Raw genomic sequence first — 21,100 nt, forward strand, 5'->3', positions numbered from 1 at the left:
CTGAGGCTGAAAAAAGATTGTCACTCAGTCTAAATAATTCTATCTGAACACAGACTTCTAAATTATTGTTTGACTTAATATAATCCAAAAATTTAGAACGATTTATGTGCCTATGAATTTACGTGCTGAAGATATACCCAGATGTTTTTTCATTTCTGTGGACAAAAGACAGCCACATGAATGTGAAGGAGGAGTGGCTGCAGCACAAGAATCTTTGCAATCCTTGTTTATACTTCCTCAATTGTCCCCTTTTTTCTCTCTTTTGAAAAGTATTTATTATTTTACTGCTATTCTTTCCTCTTTTGAACAAAATAGAACAAAAAATGCTTTGATTTAAAGCTTTCTATCCATGTTTCCTGCTCTTGAGCATCTGGTATTAGTAGGAGTAACCCTTCAGGGGACTCTCCATACTTTGGCAAACATCCAATATCCAACATTAATTAACATTCTCCCATATAAAAATCTCTCATTACTCAAAATGCATCCTCTCCTACACATATGCTTCACACATCCTAAGCTTTTCCTTACTGAAGACAAACTTATCTCCTGAATTTTAAATGTAATAAAACCTAGAGTTTTGTGTACAAGGCATTCTGAGGTAAAGGTTCGTTGCACTTAGTAATAAAAAAAATCCAGCTGTGGTTTCCTACACCTTGGAGTTTCCTCATTTTGCTTTGAATCTCTTAAAAGAATGAATTGAAAATCAAAAGAGTAATATAGGATATTTATCAGAGAGGTTGAATGCTTTTAGCAACTTAAGCATTGCTGATCCAGCTGAGGAGAATATTTTTTGCTTCATCTTTATTATATGTCCAAGTAATTTTCACTGTAGTTACTAAATTATACCCTTCTCAATAAGATTATATTATCTTCAAATTAAAACATCAATTATTGTGTTCAGGCACTAAATATAATTCTCTCTTTGATCTTGAGAGTTGCAATGACATTGATAATGTAGGAAAATCACTTTTTATAATAAAACATGCAGTTGCTTTTATTCCCAAAGCTATGTTAGCACCTTTCAACTGCAAAATTTTGCAAGAAAAGTTTGTATAAAGTGTTCATCAAGTTCAAATTGTCCCAGATATTCCTTTATTTTCTTTACAAGTAAAAATCTCCCCACTCAGCAAACATATGAAGAGGCAATTTGAAAATGCATAGTCCACAATTTGTTTTCCAGAATGACCAGTGGGCTATATTTACAGTAAGTGCTTCTACTATGAGTGCTCGTCCAGTTCTATTGATGGGCCATTCAAACAAAACTTTTTCCATTTGTCCCAGTTATATTTCACCCCAGGAAAACAAAGAAATACTATAGTCTACTTAGTTTGTTTCCAGTTTTAAAGATACCTTGAAATTTGTTTTTCTGTAAAAAAAAAAGACCAAAACCAAAGAGTTAAATGAGAAAGTCTGATTTGCATTTGAATGAGGTGCTAGAGATTTCTAAAAAACATGATCAGAAACGTGTTGTGAGACCATGCTTTGTGTCTATGCAGTTGTATTTATATAATTGGCTCTAACATCTGGCTTTCAATAAGGTGCAGCTAAACTTTAGCAGTTAAATAGAGACAACCTTGTTTTATTTTTGTAATAAAAAACCAGAAAAACCTTCCTCCTGAAATCATTGGATTCAGCAGTCAACTGATTCAGACCACTCGCAGGAGAGCTTCATAGCATGTCCCTGCCTCCCTGCAGAAGGGGGCAAACTGCCCTGTGTATTCAATTAGGTTTGACTAAGATAAATGTCAGCTGGGGTTTTTTTTCACCATTTCTAGAAGTTACAAACTGTGTGAAGCAGCTGGCTTCATGATAAAGATTTGACCTCAGGATCATACTATTATCTCCAGAGGAAGAAGAGCAAAACTTGAAGTAAACAGTTTCTAAATTCTAAAAGATACCCAGTGTATGCCACTGATAATTGCTTGATGGCAAGTTCCTCACTAGGTAAAATTGATTTGGTCAAATGTATTTACTTTGAAGTCACTCAGTACAAGTGGGGAAAATCTAAATGAAAAAAAAACAACTTACTAAACAAATTTAACATACCTCTTTCTATATGAAGGAACATTATTTCCTGAACTCTGATACATTATGGAGGATTCAAAATACTTCCTTTTTTTTCTTTTTTTTTTTTTTCTGTGTTGTGAAATGATCACTGAACATCCCATGAGCAGGCAATCAGCATGAGGGGCAAAAGCTGTTTCATTCCAACTACTGCAAAATAGACCAAATGCTATGATTTTGAAGTCTGAGTTTCTGTTGCATTGCACTATAATCCCTATGGGATTTTCCTTTGGGAAAGGCTATGAAGTTAGAAACATGACAGACTAAAAGGTAAGAGTATTGTATGAAGCATCTTGCTCTCATGAAACATTTCCAAATAAGAAAGGCTCAAGATTTAACAAAAAATAATATAATAAAAACTTTAGGGAAGAGTTTTATGTAAGCAAATCTTTAAAATTCCATCAATATATTACATATTTTCTTTCATGAAAAATTGTGTTTAATTTTTTTCTGGAGAATAAATGTATTAACTTGTCTTCCTAGTCTTAATTTTACACAGTTCAGGTAAGATGAACTTGTTATTTCATTTGCACCAGCATCACTTTTCAAATGAGACTTGGGTAAAAGAAAGATGAATTCTCTATACCACCTCTATGTATGTTTGTCTTTGCTTCCCAAAATCCAAATCTTAGCTTGACATTTGTTTTCAATGTTTTATGTCCTTGACTACTCATCATGGCTTTTGTTTTTATTCATAGTTTACATCCTCATTTCATTGCTCCTCTGTGTACAATTGATTTTCATGACTACAACTTTCCTGAGTAGGTGTATATGCTCAATATAGCATTATCAATTTACCCATGTCTCACTTGTTCAGTAAACCTAAAAGAAAATTCTTAGGGAAGAAGTGAAATCAGTACCAATTTGCTTTGTTTGAGCAGTTAATAATCTGCAGTGAATCAGCAGCTGCTATGTCAGCAATCCTTACTCTGAGGTGGGGATTTCTGAGAGGAGTAGGAAAAAATGTGGCTGAAATGGAAGCCTCTTTCTTCTCTTTTTTTAAACCCTCTTTACTCATGAATTGGTGTTTCTATATCATCAATGTTTAGACTTCATATTTCCATCAAATCCACACTCCAGATGCTTCCAAACATTTTATTTTCTTAGCCTGGAATACTATTATCACTCAATTTTCTTGACATCCTCTGTGATATAAAAACAATCCTCCCACTTTTAGTTTTTAAAGATAACTACCACCATCAGTCCTCAAAAAATCCAGTAACACAGAACAAGTAAGAGTAGATCCAAAGACAAACATGTTTATGAAAAAAAAACCAAGAACACTATTTTTCTCACTGAAATATATTGTCCAGTGAGGATGTAAGATTTACCTCTTTTGCCATACATGATACTTAACTGGAGAAGGTATCAAACAGTCTGCCAAGACATTATGTGACCCTGCATGCCACTTGCAGGGCCTCTTAAAAATTTATCACACTTACTAGAAGCTAGTATTTTGAAAACAAAATCAGATACTGAAAAATGGTCTCAGCTACCAAAAAAAACCCCTTTTTTCTTTAAGTTTTGTGAAATACTGGTTGCTATTTTATTACTTGTGTTAAAGTACTTTTCAATTTAAAACAGATCATTTGTGTTACAATAATAAGCTCACTGTAAAAACGAGAAGAAGTGAAAAATAGAGGACCAATTAACCTGCAGTTTTCTAAAAAGAATAGGCAAGAATTCCACTTCTCTGAATGAATGATTACCCTGTAAAACCAATTCTTTTTCTAAAAAAACAAAAGAGGAAGTAATGTTTACTTTTATCACAAAATATAAACAAACAGAATAATTCAGTTTCTGTATTTTTGGCCAAATCAGCATTTAGATACACAACTATAAAGATAACAATATTTAATCATCTATATGTAAAGACTCCTTTCAATTTCAATCTCCACAGCTCAGTTAGCTAGATGTTACATATTAAGTGAATTAAAAAACTGCTTAATGAAGATTTATTTCTAATCTGTAATATGATTGTTTAATTAAGTGAACTTTTTGTTTTGCTAAAAGATAGAACCTTCTTACAGTTCAGACAATAATAAAAATTATGTCATTATGCTCTTTAGTACTAGTCAGTGTAACTACTCTGAAATTTGATATATTATGTTGAAAATATTTGTATAAAATAAAGGGAAAGTCAAGAACTGTATTATGTCCTTTCCAAACTAAACAATTCTATTTTTAGTAGGGCCTGCAGAAACAGGGCCAGCAATACTGGTTTTAAAGTGAAGAAGGGGAGATTAAAACTAGATTTAAGAAAGAAATTTTTTACAACTAACTCTGTGAACTGCTGAAATATGTTACCCAGAGGTGTGGTAGATTCACAGTCAGGTTGGATGGGGTTCTGAGCAACCTGATCAAATTGAAGATGAAACTACTCATTATAAGAGGTTGGGCTAGATGAACTTTACAGGTTCCTTCAAACCCAGACCATTTGATGATTTGATGATGATTTTATATTTATTATATGTGAAGTTTAGCACATGTTCAATGTGCATGTTTAGGATTACTCTTGTCCAGTTGGATGAGAATGAAAAGTATGTATGAAGAGTCTGGTTTGGTGATTTGGGTTTTTTTCTGTTCTCAGTAGTTTTTTTTTCTTTCAACATTAGTACAATCTTTGAAGCCTCACCTTTCCACTTTAGTGTGTTAGAAACACACATTTCCAGCTTGCTTGCTCTCCTCTATATTCCTCACCTGTGTTTCTAGGAGTCTGTGAACTTACTTTAAAGCAAAAATAAAACAAACACAAAGAAACACTGGACAAACAGTTGAGGAAAGCATACATATAATCAAAGGAATGATTTTGAAATTGGAGGATTGAAGTTGCAAAAATTGTAGTCATTTTTGCTCAAATTATCATGATTTGCTGGTGCAACCACAGTAGCTGATTGCCAGCAGCAGCCACTTGGCTGCACATTGACTACAGAAGAGACCTCAGTCAGGACAAATAGGAATCACATTTTGTCAAATGAGAGTGGCCATAGAATTTCAGACTAAAGCTCCATCTAGTTTGTCAGAAAAAGAAAATACCCACGAAATAGAAGGTACAAGATAAATACGTTTGATATGCGCCTCGATCACTCTCCTGACCAAATAGCAGAAACAAATGCATCTTTCAAAGCTAACTCAAAAATTCAAATACCAAGCAGGACCAGGACAGCCATCAAGCTGTGTTTTGTTCAAGTAGGAAGATAACCATCACCCACCAAGCACCATTGCCCTGCATTCACACACACACTCTTGCTGAGACCAACCAGCAGTCACATTCTCAAACACTGGGCATCTCACTGATGTTATTGCAGTCATTTGAACCAGCCTAGAGAAGCTGTTTTCAGTAACACAAACAAAAATTACAGCAACCTGATACATCAACTGTCTTACCCACTCCAACACAAATTTTATCTAGACTTGAGTGCACTGCTTTCTTTTCCACCAGGTCTACAGATATCTGTTCACAGAGGGACGTCAAAGCTCAGCTTCCACTGCTACTGCTCCCTCCTAGCAAGATACTGTTGAAAGACACGGTGATGCCCTAAGTTACTGACTTTATATATATCTAAGCTAGTTCACACTTGTAAAAACATACACCATCAAAGGAACTTGAGAAGTACTGAAAATATAAAATCTACTGTCTGCTTTCAGTCTCTTCAGATAGTTCAAATGCTATTGCTTTCTTTTGCCTAAGCAGCTATTGCAAATTCACTGCTCTCATGCTTGCATGTTAAACTGCTGGATGAAGCCTATACAGTTAACTACTTCAACCTCACTGCATTAAAACCACAGAAAAATTCAGCTGTTATCACCAGCAAAAATGTTTCCCAGAAATTATTTTCTATCAGTGTGCTTCAAACTAACCTAAAATGAGCAGCAATTTCAGTTCTTATGGGACCATGATGGAACAAATGAAGCTTTGAGACCTGTCCAGTCTATTTTTTTGCTAAACCAACATCCTCAGGGAGGCCAAAATTACTTTTAAACTCCAGATTCAAGTCTTGTTTTATAGAAACTAGAGCACAATCATCTCACATGGGGGAAGATCAGAATCCATTTTGCCAGATAAAATAGTAAGAAAAGGATATGTTCACAACTTTTCTCCTTTTCTGCCGTGTCACTGAATAGTATTAGTCAAACCCAGTGGCTTTTAAGAACACTTTGATCCCCACACAATTACCTGTGGACATCTAGGAAGACTCTGTCACGTCTGTGGCAGGGCAGTATCTGTAGTCTGTCCTTTTCAGGAGTCTCCCTGCTCTGCAACAGGCCTCCTGTACTCTTACACTCTCTGCTTTTTCTCCTATCTATCCTGTAGTTTAGAAGAATGGCTGCTCTCAAGGGAGGAAGACATTTCTAGATAAATTTATCATTTATTTTCCAGGAAATTTAGAGTAAGGACTGAGAATTAAAAGGTAAAAAAAGAGCGCTTTTTTCATGATAATTTATATTTTTTTTCTGTTTTGGTTTTTTGGGGGGGTTTGTTTTTGGTATTTTGTTATTGTTCGGGGGCTGTTGGTTTGTTTTTTGTTTTGCTTTTATTTTTTTGGTTTTTCCCCCCATGTAATGAAAACTGATAAACTTCTACATTTTAAATTATTTTATGTATATTTTTGTTTGGTTTTTTTTTTTTGTCTTTTTATGGTCTTGACATGGAATTTCAAAAAAGTCATGCAGATCTTTATCTTAGTAAAGGTTAACTCTTCTGTTATTGTATGTACAAGAGTTTCTTTAAAAATATCATAAAGCCTTGAATGGTATTGATATCAGACTGTTGATCTGGCTGTCCATTTGTTGCTCTCCAGCCACCTCCCCTGCAGGCAGTTTTCAGAAAGCCCACTGCAACATGCACTGGTGTTCTGCCACTCTTGAGTAGAGATGACCAACTTCCCCAACATTAGCACCTACAGCTCCACAGTTATGTTAACCCCACAGTTAAAGAATTCTTGTTTCTGTGCCTTTGCTCTGATTGCCTTTGCATTACATCAGACTTAAATATGTTTCTTACTGAATGCTGAGGGAAATTATTTACTATTTATTAGATTACTAGTTATTTTCTAGTTTACTTACTATTATTATTTCAACTGTCTTTTATTTCTGTGGATAAAAAGGATTTGCTGGTTTGGGCAACTTTCTCTTTCAAATATGAACAGAAGTTCAATTCTCATACTTCTCTTGTATACTTAAAATCTCAATTACTCCTTTTTATTTTTTTTGATCAATGATTTAATCTACAAATTACAAACTTCCTACTTCAAACCCCTTTATTTTCTGCTGACTTTTCATTCTGCAATTTTTCCCTATAGTTTTTGTCACCTTTCTCTCTTTATGTGTTCAAAGATATTTTGAAACAGACACCTTGATGAAATTCCAAGATTCTTGCCATTCTCTGGCAGGCAACCATTCTCTGTTCTATTATAGTGGACATTTTTTGGGAAATCTGCAGGTAATTAACAGTGCTTTCTGGGACCCAAATTGAATGTCCCTCTATTTTCTGAGTATGTTGTATATTACATTTCTTCAGCCAATAAAGGATAAACCTGTGTTGCAAGACAGAACAGGCTTATTAATGTGCACCTCTTAGTGACTAGGAGACAAACCTTACATCTAATCTTGACTAAGATAGCTACTGTGATAAAAATGTTACTTCTTTAGTGATTTGGCAGACTCTGGCAAGCTCCACTGAAGCATGTGAAGGACAAAAACATGATAACACATACCATCACTTTCTTTGCACTTAGAAAGTCTCCTCTAATTTCCCAATGGGAAACAGAGTGATATCTTGTGTAAACAAGTCACTTTAGATAGCCTGAGACTCTTTCTAATGGCTTGTACATTCTATATCAGAATTACATATGTTCTTATTCATCAGAGAATATTTCCAGAAAAAAACATGCAAGCATATTTTTATCATCTTTTTTTGGGAGGGAATAAGTAGAAAAAAACATTTCTTTTTCCAAAAACCTGGCAGGAAGATAAAGATGAATATGTGGTCTGCTGTAAAATCTCATCTGAGGTATACAACACCCAGCTGCAAATAAGGCACAGAAACACATGTTTTTAAATGTTGATATGAAACTTGAGACAGAAAACTTAGGGTGTCAGCCAACAGGTTGTCACATGTAATGACAGATGAAAGTTACAGAAAATTCTATCTGATAAATGACATTCTTCTCAAAATATGGTTTAACTCACTAAGGGTAGATAAAAATAGTGTAGACATACAGAGACTTTTTAAAGTACACTTCTACTGAATATAATTTCAATCCCTGGGGAGCAAACCACCTGTTTCAACAGCAGCTTTTTCCAACCTCAAGCACAAGTCAATTGCCAGTGAAACTTACTGGCATAATGGAATGTCATTTTTGATGATGCATTTTCCTCCATTTCTGCAGTATTCCTCAGGACAAACTGCAAACATAAAGGTAAAAAATGTTATTTCCCCCTCTTTTTTATTACATTCGTCATGATCTGATTTTCAAAATGACAAAATATTCACATCCTTCCTTCCTTTTGACTTCCAAAACTTTTTTTTTTTTTTTTTTACATGGACTTGGTGATACAAATCATAAGAATATTGCAAGCAATGGAGTGCTCTTGAGTTTATTGAAATCCTGATGCTGCACTTGAGCAGTCTTTGAATTTTTCTCAAATGAGATTTTTATCTGACTCCAGAAATGGAATTTTTGCCACTTACTTGATTTTCAAACAATGGGAATAGATAAAATAAGACCCAAAAGAATTGAACTAATATTTAATTAGCACCTAAGTCTATGTTATTAATAATAGCTTTTATATAGGACTAGTGAATAGACACTCCTTTGTGACCAATCCTTTTATTAAAGATATTCAGAATTTTAATACTTAGAATCATATTCTCATAAGAACAAGGGAAATCAGGCTTTAAAAGACAAAAGGGGTTTAAGTACTTATTGATATTCTCTTAAAAACTCTTGATGTCCCTTAACTTGGACTTCCACATTATCACATTTAGTTTTACTAATGCGTAGTTTTACGTTGCTTTAGCAAGAAAAAAACTTAAAATCAATAAAGAATCTCCTCTGTCTTCTCTACTGTGAGAATAACTGGTAATATACAAATTAGACCCAAAGAGTTTTGCATATATGCAAAATGAAATTGTTTATTGCAGCATGCAGCATATAACAATTCAGTGTGGACATCTCCAGTTTCAGGATTAAACCCAAACCACTTTATGATGCTATGAGAGATAGCAAACACAATATTTGTGGTCAAGCTTCACTCCCAAAGAAACCTGTGGATGCTTCCTACAAAGGTGTTTGTAAACCTTTTGGTTTGTGAATAGACATTTAATATATTGTAATGAATTATATAATTGCAATTCATATATGTTGTTGATTTTATCACATAATTCATAAAAATTATAAAAAGGGAGAGTTAAATTCTCAGCCAATACAACTTCAGTGAAGCTGGCAAGTATTGTCAGCACAGAACTGGTTAAGAGTTTATATCTGTCTTGGGGAAGTGGTGCAGTACCTTTCTGTCATTGAATGGGACATTTTTGAATCTAGATTTAATTATTTATATCACCATCATCTATGTATTTGTTAGTTATTTTTAATAAAAATCTAATTCACATTGAACGTGTATTATTGCCCTGCACTTATCTTTCTGCACCATTTAACTAGTGCAAATCAGACCTGAATATTGTGTCAAATGAACTGTCCTGAAACAAATGTCATTTAGTTTACTTTCCAACCTGGATTTGTAATACACTTGGGAGAAAATAAATAAAAGCAAACCAACAAAACCCCACAAATAAGCAATCCTTTTACTCAACAATATGGGTTAACTCAACTGGCTAAAATCAAGGGAAGTCCTAAAAATATACTACAAAGGGTTGGGGTATTTTTGAACTAAGTGTTTATATGGTAAGAAATAGCTCTTATGAAGATATTAAGATGTTAAGCATATTATTATTCATCTTTTTCTCACTTTTATCTGTGTCATACTTTCATCAGGAAAATTCATACCTGATATAATTTGACAAAGTTTTAGCAGAGGAACCTCAGTCAAGTTTGAGGACTGCCAAAAGATTCAGAAGGAAGAAAACTGTACTTTCTTTGTTTCAAATGATAATTTTATGCAAAACTAAGTACCTGAACAGCCGGACTCATCAAGGCTGGAATCAACGCAGTCTGCAATTCCATCACAACGCTGGGAGAGTGGTATACATTGATTAGTTGAAGCACACAACAAAGAACCATTGGAACAATCTTTAATGGCTGAAATGAAAAGTAATGGTCATCATCGGCTGTGGGATTTTTTCTCACTGTTAAAAACTAGCAGAATACTTAATTCGTACTGTAGGATATAAACTTGCATCTGTGTGACCTCTACAAGCTTTCATCTTCAAAGACATACAACTTTACTACTGAGATGCTAAATAAGTAAACAAATACAGAGCACAGATGGTACAGAAACCAAATTTTCCCATGTAATATTTGTGAAGGAGTGCATATTAACTGACAATGTTGAGAGAGTATGCTGCAAAATCCCAAAGAAAACCCATAAAAAAGATATCACAAAATATAATCAACTCTCATTCAACAACTAGTTTCAAAATGATGGAATCAATTTTTTGATACATTATTTTTACATATTACAGAGGCAAGAGTCATAGCAATGGATCTAACAGCTGAAAATTTTGCAGTTAAGGACAATGACACCAAGTTATTGGTGCTGAGGTAAATTGGCACTAAAAACAGTGAAGATATGAAAATGAAAATATCCAATTTCATCTATATTTAATTTTCCAGGTGCAAATGAAACCATTAGAAGAGATAATGATATCACAGCCTGTTAGAAAGTATAAAATTTTTAATATTTCAGAGGTTTTTAAAATTTACCAGGACTAAAGAAATACATTTTGGTGCACTTCAGAAAACTGATAAATGACTTTTTATTCATTATTATTAGCACTTCAATCAGATGATGCAGGAGGAAAAGTAAGTTGATCTGTGGAAAACTAATGTATACATCCCCCTGGTGTTAATATGTTTGTTTTGCAGCCTTACTATTGTAATCAGCCAAATAAAAGACTAAATAGATGAGGCAATATACCCTTCACTAAAACTGACAGCAAGAAGAGAGCCAGCCAAGTAGAACATCTATAACTGGAAAACAGTCCCAGAATTTTTTTTGTTAAATGCAACAAGTAATAGAATCCAGTACATTAGGAGGTATAAAACAGTATTAGCATAATATTGTACAACCTTACTGCTTTGTGAACTCTGCAGAAAATTCTCTGCATAAATCTCTAAGCCATGAAGAAAAGCATTTCTGTGGTAGAAATTGTGTTTTTAGTAGGGACTTGACCAATGGTTTTTTTGTTTGGTTGGGCTTGGGGTTTTTTGTCCTGGCCTCCTTTTGGGTTTTCTCCTTAATCTCTGCAAGATGCTTTTTGACAACTAATCTTTATCCCAAAAGAAAACTTTCCCTGATGAATGGCTGAATTCAGAATCCATAACGTTTTTACACTTAAATAGTGTTAAGTGTTTTCTTTTAAACTTAAATGAATAAAATCCTTATGGGACACAAATGGAAAGTGTCAGTAATTCCTAAACTGAAATTTTCTAAAATGAGCAGGTAGATTTGATCTGCACCAAGGAAAAAAATATAATTCTAAAATAAAAAAAAAATAAACCCCAACTTTCAATCTGTGCAGTTATTAGAGTACACATAGGTTGGAGTTACTAGCACAAGAATCAATTTTATAGATCATGCATAAATTTCTATAAAATAATACAATTTCTGAGATATTTACTTTTTCTCTCTGACATTTCCCGGCTGACAAACTTTTACGGCTTTTCACCTGTTAAAAGTAGGAAGCTAAAAACTAAACTCTGTGCTCTCATGGCATACACAGCTGGATCTCAGCACCAGCTGTGACAGTAATCAGCTTTCCACTGACTTCATTCCAAACAAGCACAAATCACTTTCTTTTTGCTTTGCCTTCTTCCCTGCTTTGCCTTGCTTCTCTGAAGTATCTTCTTCAGAGAAGAAACAAGAATTACTGCTTCTGTATTTCTATCTCATACTGTTAATACTTACATGTTTATATACTATAAACCGAATTTCTGAGCAACAATGAAGTACAGACTTAACTAAGTTTCCTTCAGACTGAGAATCTCAAAGTTGTGAAATATCTATGGTGAATATTTGTTCTTTGAATAGACCAGGATTTAATTTCTTCTTAATCCCCAGGTTTCATTTAGAAGTCTAAGCAGTAAAACAAACAAAGCAGAGCAATATCTCAGTGGTTTGGATACAGAAAATCATGGAAATTTTTTGGCTTTCAGATTTTGAGGTTCCACATCAGTTTCTGTGGTGTGAAGTTGAAACGTGAATGTAATAGAACACAGCATGGACGTCTCTACCAGAGGACAGATTGAGGAGGAAATAAAATCAAATGAAGATTAACCATGAGAGGTTTATTTGAAGAAAGGAACATGCAAAATTTCTACATGTCTTCAGGGAATGTAGAATTTAACATCAAAGTTATTTCCAAAACTATGTCTTCTGCCAACAAAACCACAGAGCTCACTTCTAAACAAAAGACTTAAACAGATAGTCTGCCAAATCCATGCTGGTTTGGTAGACTAATTTGCTAAAATAAATGGCATGTGCCGTAGCCTGTATTTATATCTAGCAGTTTTGATAGAAAATATTAAAAAACATGTATTTTTAATCTACCGGAAATTGATATTTTTACCAAGTTTTTCTCATTCTGATAAGGATGAGAAAAATAGTTTAAATTATTTTAATATTTTCATATTAAATTTAATATTAAAATATTAAATAATATTAATATTTTTTTAAAAAAAGTTTTACCACGACAGGTTTAGGAAAAAAAGTGTTTATTAGGAAGAAAAGTGTTTATATGTGAAAATCTTATTCTTTTTCTTTTTTTTTTTTTATTTTCTATGTAGCTCTAATAAATAATTATTTGGAATTCCTGGAATGAAATGTTTGGCCTCAGTTCATCTTCTAATTATGAAATATTTTTAAATAGGCAGGCACACTTTTGTGTCTATCTGTTTCAGATGTTTCTCCATGGCCTCTCATTGCAGTTATTTCAAAGCCGACTGACCTTGTGTTTTGTTTGTGAGCCCTTTTCCTTGCTTGGGGCAGAGATTGCTGCTACATCATGAACAGACTTGATTTCAAAATCCTTGAAAGGTCAGGACTGCCTTAAATGTTACTGAATTACAGAACTGCAGAAGCCTATCCTTCTGTTTTATCATAATCAGGGGTTACAGAGACAATGCAAATGCAGATGACTGATTTAAGGAAAAAATGTGGAAATTCTTGTAAATATTAACAGAAACAAAATTTCAATTTTTTTAACCATTTACCAAATGACAGACAATAAATTAAAATGCATAAGAAAAATTACTTAAAATGTAAAGCATCTCTGCAATTAATGCATTATATGTGTCACAAACAGGGGTTTTTTGACAAGGTGATAGTAAAAGATTTTAAAATCATAGAAAATTTTGGGAGTTAAAAAGAAAGTTAGGCTTGGCAAGCCCTGGGAAAAGTGTTAAAAGTAGGTGCTGGGAAATGTTAGGCCTTGTGTTTGCTAAGATCATGTGAAACTTCACCTGTGTAGTCAGTATGTGATAAATGATATAATTGTTAGATGTGATTAGATATAATTATTGTTCAAAGAATCATGAGAAACTATGTTAGGGGTTTGGGGGGAATCACAAGAAATCCATGCTTGGTTGAAATCAATGCATACAATAGAACAATGTAAGTTTAATAATTAATATGAAAGTTATATAATGATAGAGTATAAAAACATGTTCAACTCAAAACCAAAATGGGTCAGATTTGGGTATGTGTACCCCTGACACCCAGAGCTCTTCAATAAAGCATCTTCATATAATCATTCTGGGATTATGTGTGTTCCTGAACGCTAACAAAGGGAATGATGAGTTTTACACCAAACTTCACTGTGTTGCTCATTTTCTTTCCTAAAACATCTCTGTTTAGGCAGGTGAGTTAACACTGCCATAACTACCACCGTGACAGAAACTTACGGCAGCCAACTTCATCTTCCCGGCGGGGACAGTCAGGCACGCCATCGCACTGCAGGAGGGATGGGACACAGCCTCGGGAAGGACACAGGAACTCTGTTTCCTTGCAGGAGCCCGGAGCTGTGGTGCTGGGCATGTCCCCAGGGCAGTTGAGCTCGTCACTTCCATCCCCGCACTCCTCGGCCCCGTTGCAGCGCGCAGCAAGGGACAGGCACTGCTGCACGTAGGCGCACGGTACCTGCTCAGCGCTGCAAGAGGGGGGCCGTGGGTCCGCTGAGCCTGCGGCAGCAAAAGGAATGTCCTGGGGTTTTGTCCTTTCACTCATCATTCATAATGACTTTGAGAAAGACTTGGGAACTGCTGGGAATGCAACTGGTTTGGGCTACTAAAAATATTCAGGAAAAAGAACCCAACTTTTATAAAAACATGGCTCCTAAGTGCAAAACACAGTATAAAAAACATTTTATCTTGTATTAACTCCATTGTTGTTGCAGCATTTTGCTTCTAAATCTCAAGTTCAGCATTAATTTTGGTCCTATTACTTCTTTTGCCATCTACACATAGAAAGGTTAATATGAAATATTAATAAAACTTGTCTTTTACCCAGCGTCTGGAAAGCCTTAAAATAGCCCTCAAGTTACACTTTTAAGTTAAATTAAGAAAAATATTTTTGTAAAGTAACAATAAAAAAATCTTACTGATCTAGTTTATTATCACTCTGACTCTTTAGCTTATCTTGATGTGATAGAGAATTAAATTTAAAAAATACTCGATAGATTTCCAGGATACACGTAAAGAAAAGGTGTTTTCAGAATTTAAAACTTTAACTAATTCCGACAGCTGACAAAAAATAAATTAATAAAATAAATAGATAAACAGATAAACAAACAAACAAACAAACAAACCCCAAATAAATAAATAAATTAAATTAAATGTTCCATGCTTACTTGCATTGCTGGAAGAAAATACTGGGTAAAGCCTTTTGCGATCATGTATAAAACTAAATTGTCCCGGATACCTAAGTCTTTCTTTTTTCCTGTGAAAACCATTGCAACTGAATTTTGTTCAAGTATAAGATCTATTTGTGGAAACTCATTTCTAAGGAGCTGGCTGTGCTAATGTTGTGTTCTTTATAACATCATCACCTCCCATGGAAGCAATGTGGTGGATTCCTGTACTTTTTATGTGCAGGGAAAAGAGAAAAATCTCGGGAATTTAGCTCCATACATTTAATCTTTCTAGGTCATTTTGCAGCAGCTGAGTAAAAAATATAGTATGATTATTAGGGACAATGTAAGACAAATGAATGTCACCTCCTCTGTAAAAGACAGGAGGAGTTTTGATGTTGACTCGGGCTGAGGCAAAGGAGAGAAGCACAAAAGTCATGGGTGGGTTTCATCTCATCTTTTGAAGTGGTGCAAGCATTGCTGTCTGGCCTCAGATGTCCAAGTTACTGCTGCATTAAGGCATGACACTCTGTAAGGCAGCACATGGATTTTGGCATGATTCTGTGACTTTTAATCCACTGGTTATACCAGTATGTTTGTGAATTCCACAACACCAGGCTGGGGTTTTACAGAGTGAGGACTTTGTTACAACATGCTCAAAGATACCTCCATCAGAAATAACAATAGCTTTTTGTACAAATAAATGAACATTACTGAATTCAGGTAAACAGAATACTAGCATTATTTTACTATCTGGCTGCTTGAGAAACAGCTATAAGGAGCAAGAACTCAAAGTTCTGTGTAATACAGACCTTTTATAGATTAAACATTTTTGATTTTCATGTTGACTTTATTAAAAAAACCCATAAATTTAAAAGCTCCATAGAACAGAACATGCCTGATATTATTTCATGCCCCTAAAGTTATTAAATTAAATCATTCTACTAGAAAAATGTATTTGATTCACTGGGTATAATGTAAACATAAAACAACAAAAATGTTTATTGACTCTGTGAACATAATAACCTAGTGATCTTTTGTCCTGTTTGTATTCAGAATTGTGCCTTGAATACCTCAAAGATGTGCACTTTTACATGGGATTGAAAAGATTGTGGTTTCATATGCATTTTATAAATGTGTTAGTTTAAAAAAAAAATTATTTATGCTACTTTAAAGTCTTACAGAAGTTGGTTTTAGATAGTTGCTAGTAGACATTTAAATCACATAGTGGATTGATTTTGTACAAGTTAAAAATATTCTAGATTTTTCATTTTTTTCTACTTTGGTCCTATAATTTACCAGATAATAGTAGTAGCCCATAAAGATGTTTGAATTTGGTTTGTCATATGGCAACTGTATATAAGGCCATGATTCAGAAAAGATACTGATGAAATGTCATTTGGAGAACATATTTCTCTCTCCATTGACACAGAACTAGTGCTGTCAAATCTTGCACACTGGAGTAAAAAAAAATTATTTTTGTTTACACTTGCTCTGGGAAAAAAAAAAAAAAACATGATTATATTTGATAGTACTTTTTTTCTTTCTGTTATTTCTGACCCTTTCCTCACAGTGCCTAGGGGGCATTTGGGCAGAGAAAATGACTTAAGCTGCAGTCAGTTCTGCTTATGCACATTCTTTTGTCCTTGCATAGTCCTGTGTTAGCCCTGATACAGTGGAAATTAACCCCACACAGATACAATATATTTGACTTTACTGAGGTTTCCTGTTTGTGTTGCAGGAAAGATTGTATTTATAATACATTTGTGAGCATTTCTGACCCAGTTTAATTTCCTGTTCATGATATGTTTACTCACATGCTTCCACCCAAATTTGTTCTCTAAACTGAAATCCCCTCTTAAACTCAATATTTCTTGAATTTGTTGCTTGCTATGAATCTGACCTTGAATGTTAAATTATTTTCAGACTTTTGTAACCCTGATCATAAATTCAGTATTTAGGGAATTTCCTGAATGTTTTTTTTTGATTGGGGGATGATTATTTTTCTATTCTTCATATTATTATTTCTTATTATTATTTTATATCATTGTTACCTCTGGTTGTTAGAAAATTATTTGTAGGATGAAGTTCTCCCTGAATTGCAAAGCAATTATATTAGAGTGTGCAATATTCACAAAGAGCAGCAAAGATGTGTCCAGGTTGAGTCAGGGGTAATGGATCTTACTGAGGTCTGTTTTATATTTGCACTACATTAAAAAAAATTCCAAAGCCATACTCTGAAATAAGTAAAATCCTTCTAGATCAGAAGAGTGCATGAGATGAGAATGTACTTCAAAAATCATAACAATGTCCCTTGCTTATTAACTCATTATATGTGAAAAGTTTGGTTTCAGATACAATAGAAAAATTGTGCTCTGGATGACATTCTAAAAGATGCCATTATTTCCATAGTCTAACAAAACTCTTCCCCCGAGTTCAATCTGTTTTCTTTCCATAAAGTAGTTTATAAATGCTTTTCTTAACTATAAATAAAATGTGCCTGGTAAAAAATTTGCAAATTTATAAAAACATTTATTTGTACAAAGATAACAACTAAAAAAAAAGCTAATTGTGAATATGCAAATGTAGAAAATAATTAACTAATTCCAACTGAAAATCAACACTAATGCAAAACTAATTACTTGTATTTAAAGCTACTGTCTATGTAATTACTTATTTTAAGCTCATAGTAGCAGATCATTGCAGTGTCTGCTACTGACACGTTTCCTTCTAAAAAGTGGGAATATTCATTTTGTTTTCTTGCAGCTGTGAAGAATTAAACAAGGTGTTAACACCACTGTGTGTTTTGCAGTGAAAAGTGAGCTGGCACTAATGAGAGGCTCTTCAAAAACACCCTCCACGTGCTGACTCTCACAGTAGTGTAAATTACATGATTTAGCAATAAAAACTAGCTTTAAACTCATGCATATCTATGAGCCTGATATTTTCCTCTTGAATGTATCTATGAAAGTTATTTAAACAGCAGAATGTGAAGCTCTTTCAAAGCAAGTTGTACCTTTTGTGGCCCACACATCCTTTCTGTCACTTAATATTGTTTGATTCTGCAATTGCCTAACTCTGGCTTGCCAAGAAAATGTTTCCCTCACCTTTTCTCAAATGCAGAAAAGATGTTCCCAAGGCAGCACTCATCTCCTGAGTGCCATGTGACTCTCATTTTCAGACCACATTCAGGAGTGCAGGAGACATTGTACAGGTTACCTTTTTCAAAAGAGGTTCTGTTTGAAACTGTTTAAAGCTTTGGAGATAAATCTACTGAAAATGATGAGTTCTAAGGAGGACAGTATAAAAGCTTTAGCTTCTTGTATCCGGGCTGCATGCTCACTGAAAAGCAGGACTAAAAATCCTCAGGAACTCAGTATTTGCACACGGATGAAAAACAAACACAATTCACAATTTCAGCAAAAATAACCTCTGCACTCTGCAAAGCACTGAGTCTGAATTTAGATCCGCAGGAAAACGGCAGTAAATTGTTGATGTTCCATTATAGCTAAAGAAGTTATGACTTTTTGAGTAGAAAGCTGAGTACCTGTCCTTATTTATTTTACTTTGCACTCAGTGTTTTATTTTCCACCTATTTTAACATTGCGTATGCAAGTGACCAAAATTAAAGAAAGGCTTAAAAATGCGCATATAACTACTTGTATATCATAAAGAAGACATTTTAATTAGGTCCTAAAATCTGACATTTTAATTTGGTCCTATGTCTTTTGAAACTTACTCATACATCTGTGCTGGCTAATTTATAATCTATGGACCAGAAACGATACCTCACAAGCACCTTCACACTTAAAAGAGAAATTATATAGCTGAGGTAGATATAAAAAAACCATAAAAATCAGTGTTTAAAGCAAATAAAATATGGTATGTATTGCTCCATGTACTGCAATAACTACAGCTGGATATATCCGTATTTCATTGTCAGATCAAATAGGTGCTTTTAAGTGCATTTTTATTTCAATGTGCTAACCATCAAACCATGTTTACAGTAAATAGAGCTCATGAGCTGATGATTTTTGGAGAAAAGAGCCTTTACAATATAAAAGTATTAAGTCAGTATGTGCTCATTGTCAGGGACACAACTGTGTATTTGTGATGTAGGGATTTGTTAAAGGCTTACTCTTTTTTGATGAATGTTTTCTGTACACTTATGCTTTGCTGTATTGTCTTGCCATCCAGGATCCATATGATCCTGTTTCCGGACTGTAAAGCAAGCTTCACAGGTTGGCACTGCAAATATTTTACTCATGAATCACAGGGATTCAGTCACAAAAAACCACAGAACTGCTATTACCCAAATGCTAATAAAAAATAAATGTTTGTATTACAGAGTCATTATCACAGCCAGTAGCACACAAACATGCTTAATTTGAATGAAGCAACACCTCCAGGCTACCCTCCTCTTTTCTGCCTTTACTCTTCAAATACCAAGATCCGTGGTGCAGAGTAATGCCCATTTATATTTATATATCAACTCTAACAGTGATTTTTAGTTAAGAATAGTGGACATTGGCGTTAGAGTCAGCACCGGGGAGCATGAAATAAAATTACCTCATGTGCTGTTAGGCAGTGCTACCTCAGTTGTGTCAGAGCTCGCTCCGAAGCCCATTTAAGTAAATGGGATAACTTATATTGATTTTAATGGGCCTTGCATCAGACCCTTCAAAACTAACAACCTGTCTGATATATTTGCATAAGTAATTTGCCTAGTAAATGTAATAAAAATGGTGGACCTATTAACTGTAGCTAAAAGAGGTCAGAAATAACTCCCTCCAACAGATTTCATTAGATGAGAGTATAAATTAATTATGGGCCCGATCCAGTGCATTAATTAATTTTAAATAGATGCCAGTCCTCGATTTCAGTTCAGTAAACATCAGATCAGGGCATGAAATCAACCCATTCAAGGTGGCTGCAAGGAAACAAACTTGTTACAAAAATTAATTTGACTGAAACTATTCAAATTCTTTAACAATCTTTCCATGAGTTTTTATCCATTACAATAAAGCTCTTGATGTTTATTTCCAAGCCTGTAGAAAGACAGAAAAAGAAGAGGGGGGTGGAAATTGAGTCTGGCCAATTGAATCTTCAGGTCTCTTCCCTTTATAAGACAGAGGTATGGGGCAGAGTGCTGGAAAGGATCCCAGAGACCCCGTGACAAAGCCAGAATTAAAAAAAAAGCAGAACATGGCCCAATGACTTCATATTTTTATGTGTCTGCACAGAATTTGTTTTAAATTATCACAGTTTGCTAACATACAAACATAATGGAAAACAGAAAGGTTTACTGCAAGTAAAGTCAAGCTATGATTTATTCTTTACTCAGAGAACTACTGCTTTTGGCTGGAACACATGGACTACCTGTGACAGGAATATGGCAATATTTGCCATATTTCTGCTAAGAACAGTTTGGGAATTGCTAGTTATGCCTGCTAATGTGATGGATTTGTTGGTTTGTTTATTTATTAGGAGTAATGACAAACTGGAGAAGCTGTGAAGATTTAGTCTTTGACAAAATGAAGTTGGTAGAATTTCTGAGATGAATCTGACCTGAAGACTTTTATTGAGGAGATGGGTAAGTCTTTCATAAGGAAAAGCCTGAGAATTTTCTACTCCTTTAGTATCATGAAACCATTTCAGTCCAAATATTATTTCTCTCCATCCCTCCAAGGAAATATGTTGATTTTTATGAATGAACTTAGCAAGGAAAAATATCATCTGTGTGATTTGAAGGTTTTTTTTTTTGCATAAACAGATGGGGTTTGGAGGTTCAATATTAATGAAACTATTTTAATACACTATTAATAAATCCAAAGAATTTTAATTTCCCAAAAGGCATGTAGCTTGCTTCAGAAGATATCAGTATTCTGGACAAGTTATAAGAAGGCAGAGAGAAACTGAAGGTTTGGACAAAGATAGCATAATTATTTAATATCTTAAATTATATATCTAATTATTAATATCTTTTGGACAAAGAGCATAATTATTAAT

At 34.1% G+C, this 21,100-nt stretch overlaps 1 protein-coding gene across 1 annotated transcript in view; it reads right to left on the bottom strand.

Moving 5' to 3' along the window:
- Positions 1 to 21,100, bottom strand: part of MALRD1 (MAM and LDL receptor class A domain containing 1) — a 240,390-nt gene that overhangs the window by 40,502 nt on the left and 178,788 nt on the right. The window contains exons 33-35 of the mRNA XM_033511660.1: positions 14,148 to 14,423; positions 10,200 to 10,325; positions 8,406 to 8,472 (exon numbers count right to left, since the gene is read on the bottom strand). Of these exons, the coding sequence (XP_033367551.1) occupies positions 8,406 to 8,472; positions 10,200 to 10,325; positions 14,148 to 14,423 (469 nt within the window). The remainder of the gene's footprint in view (positions 1 to 8,405; positions 8,473 to 10,199; positions 10,326 to 14,147; positions 14,424 to 21,100) is intronic.

Source organism: Parus major, chromosome 2 (genome assembly GCF_001522545.3).
Source record: "Parus major isolate Abel chromosome 2, Parus_major1.1, whole genome shotgun sequence".
Lineage (NCBI taxonomy): Eukaryota > Metazoa > Chordata > Aves > Passeriformes > Paridae > Parus > Parus major.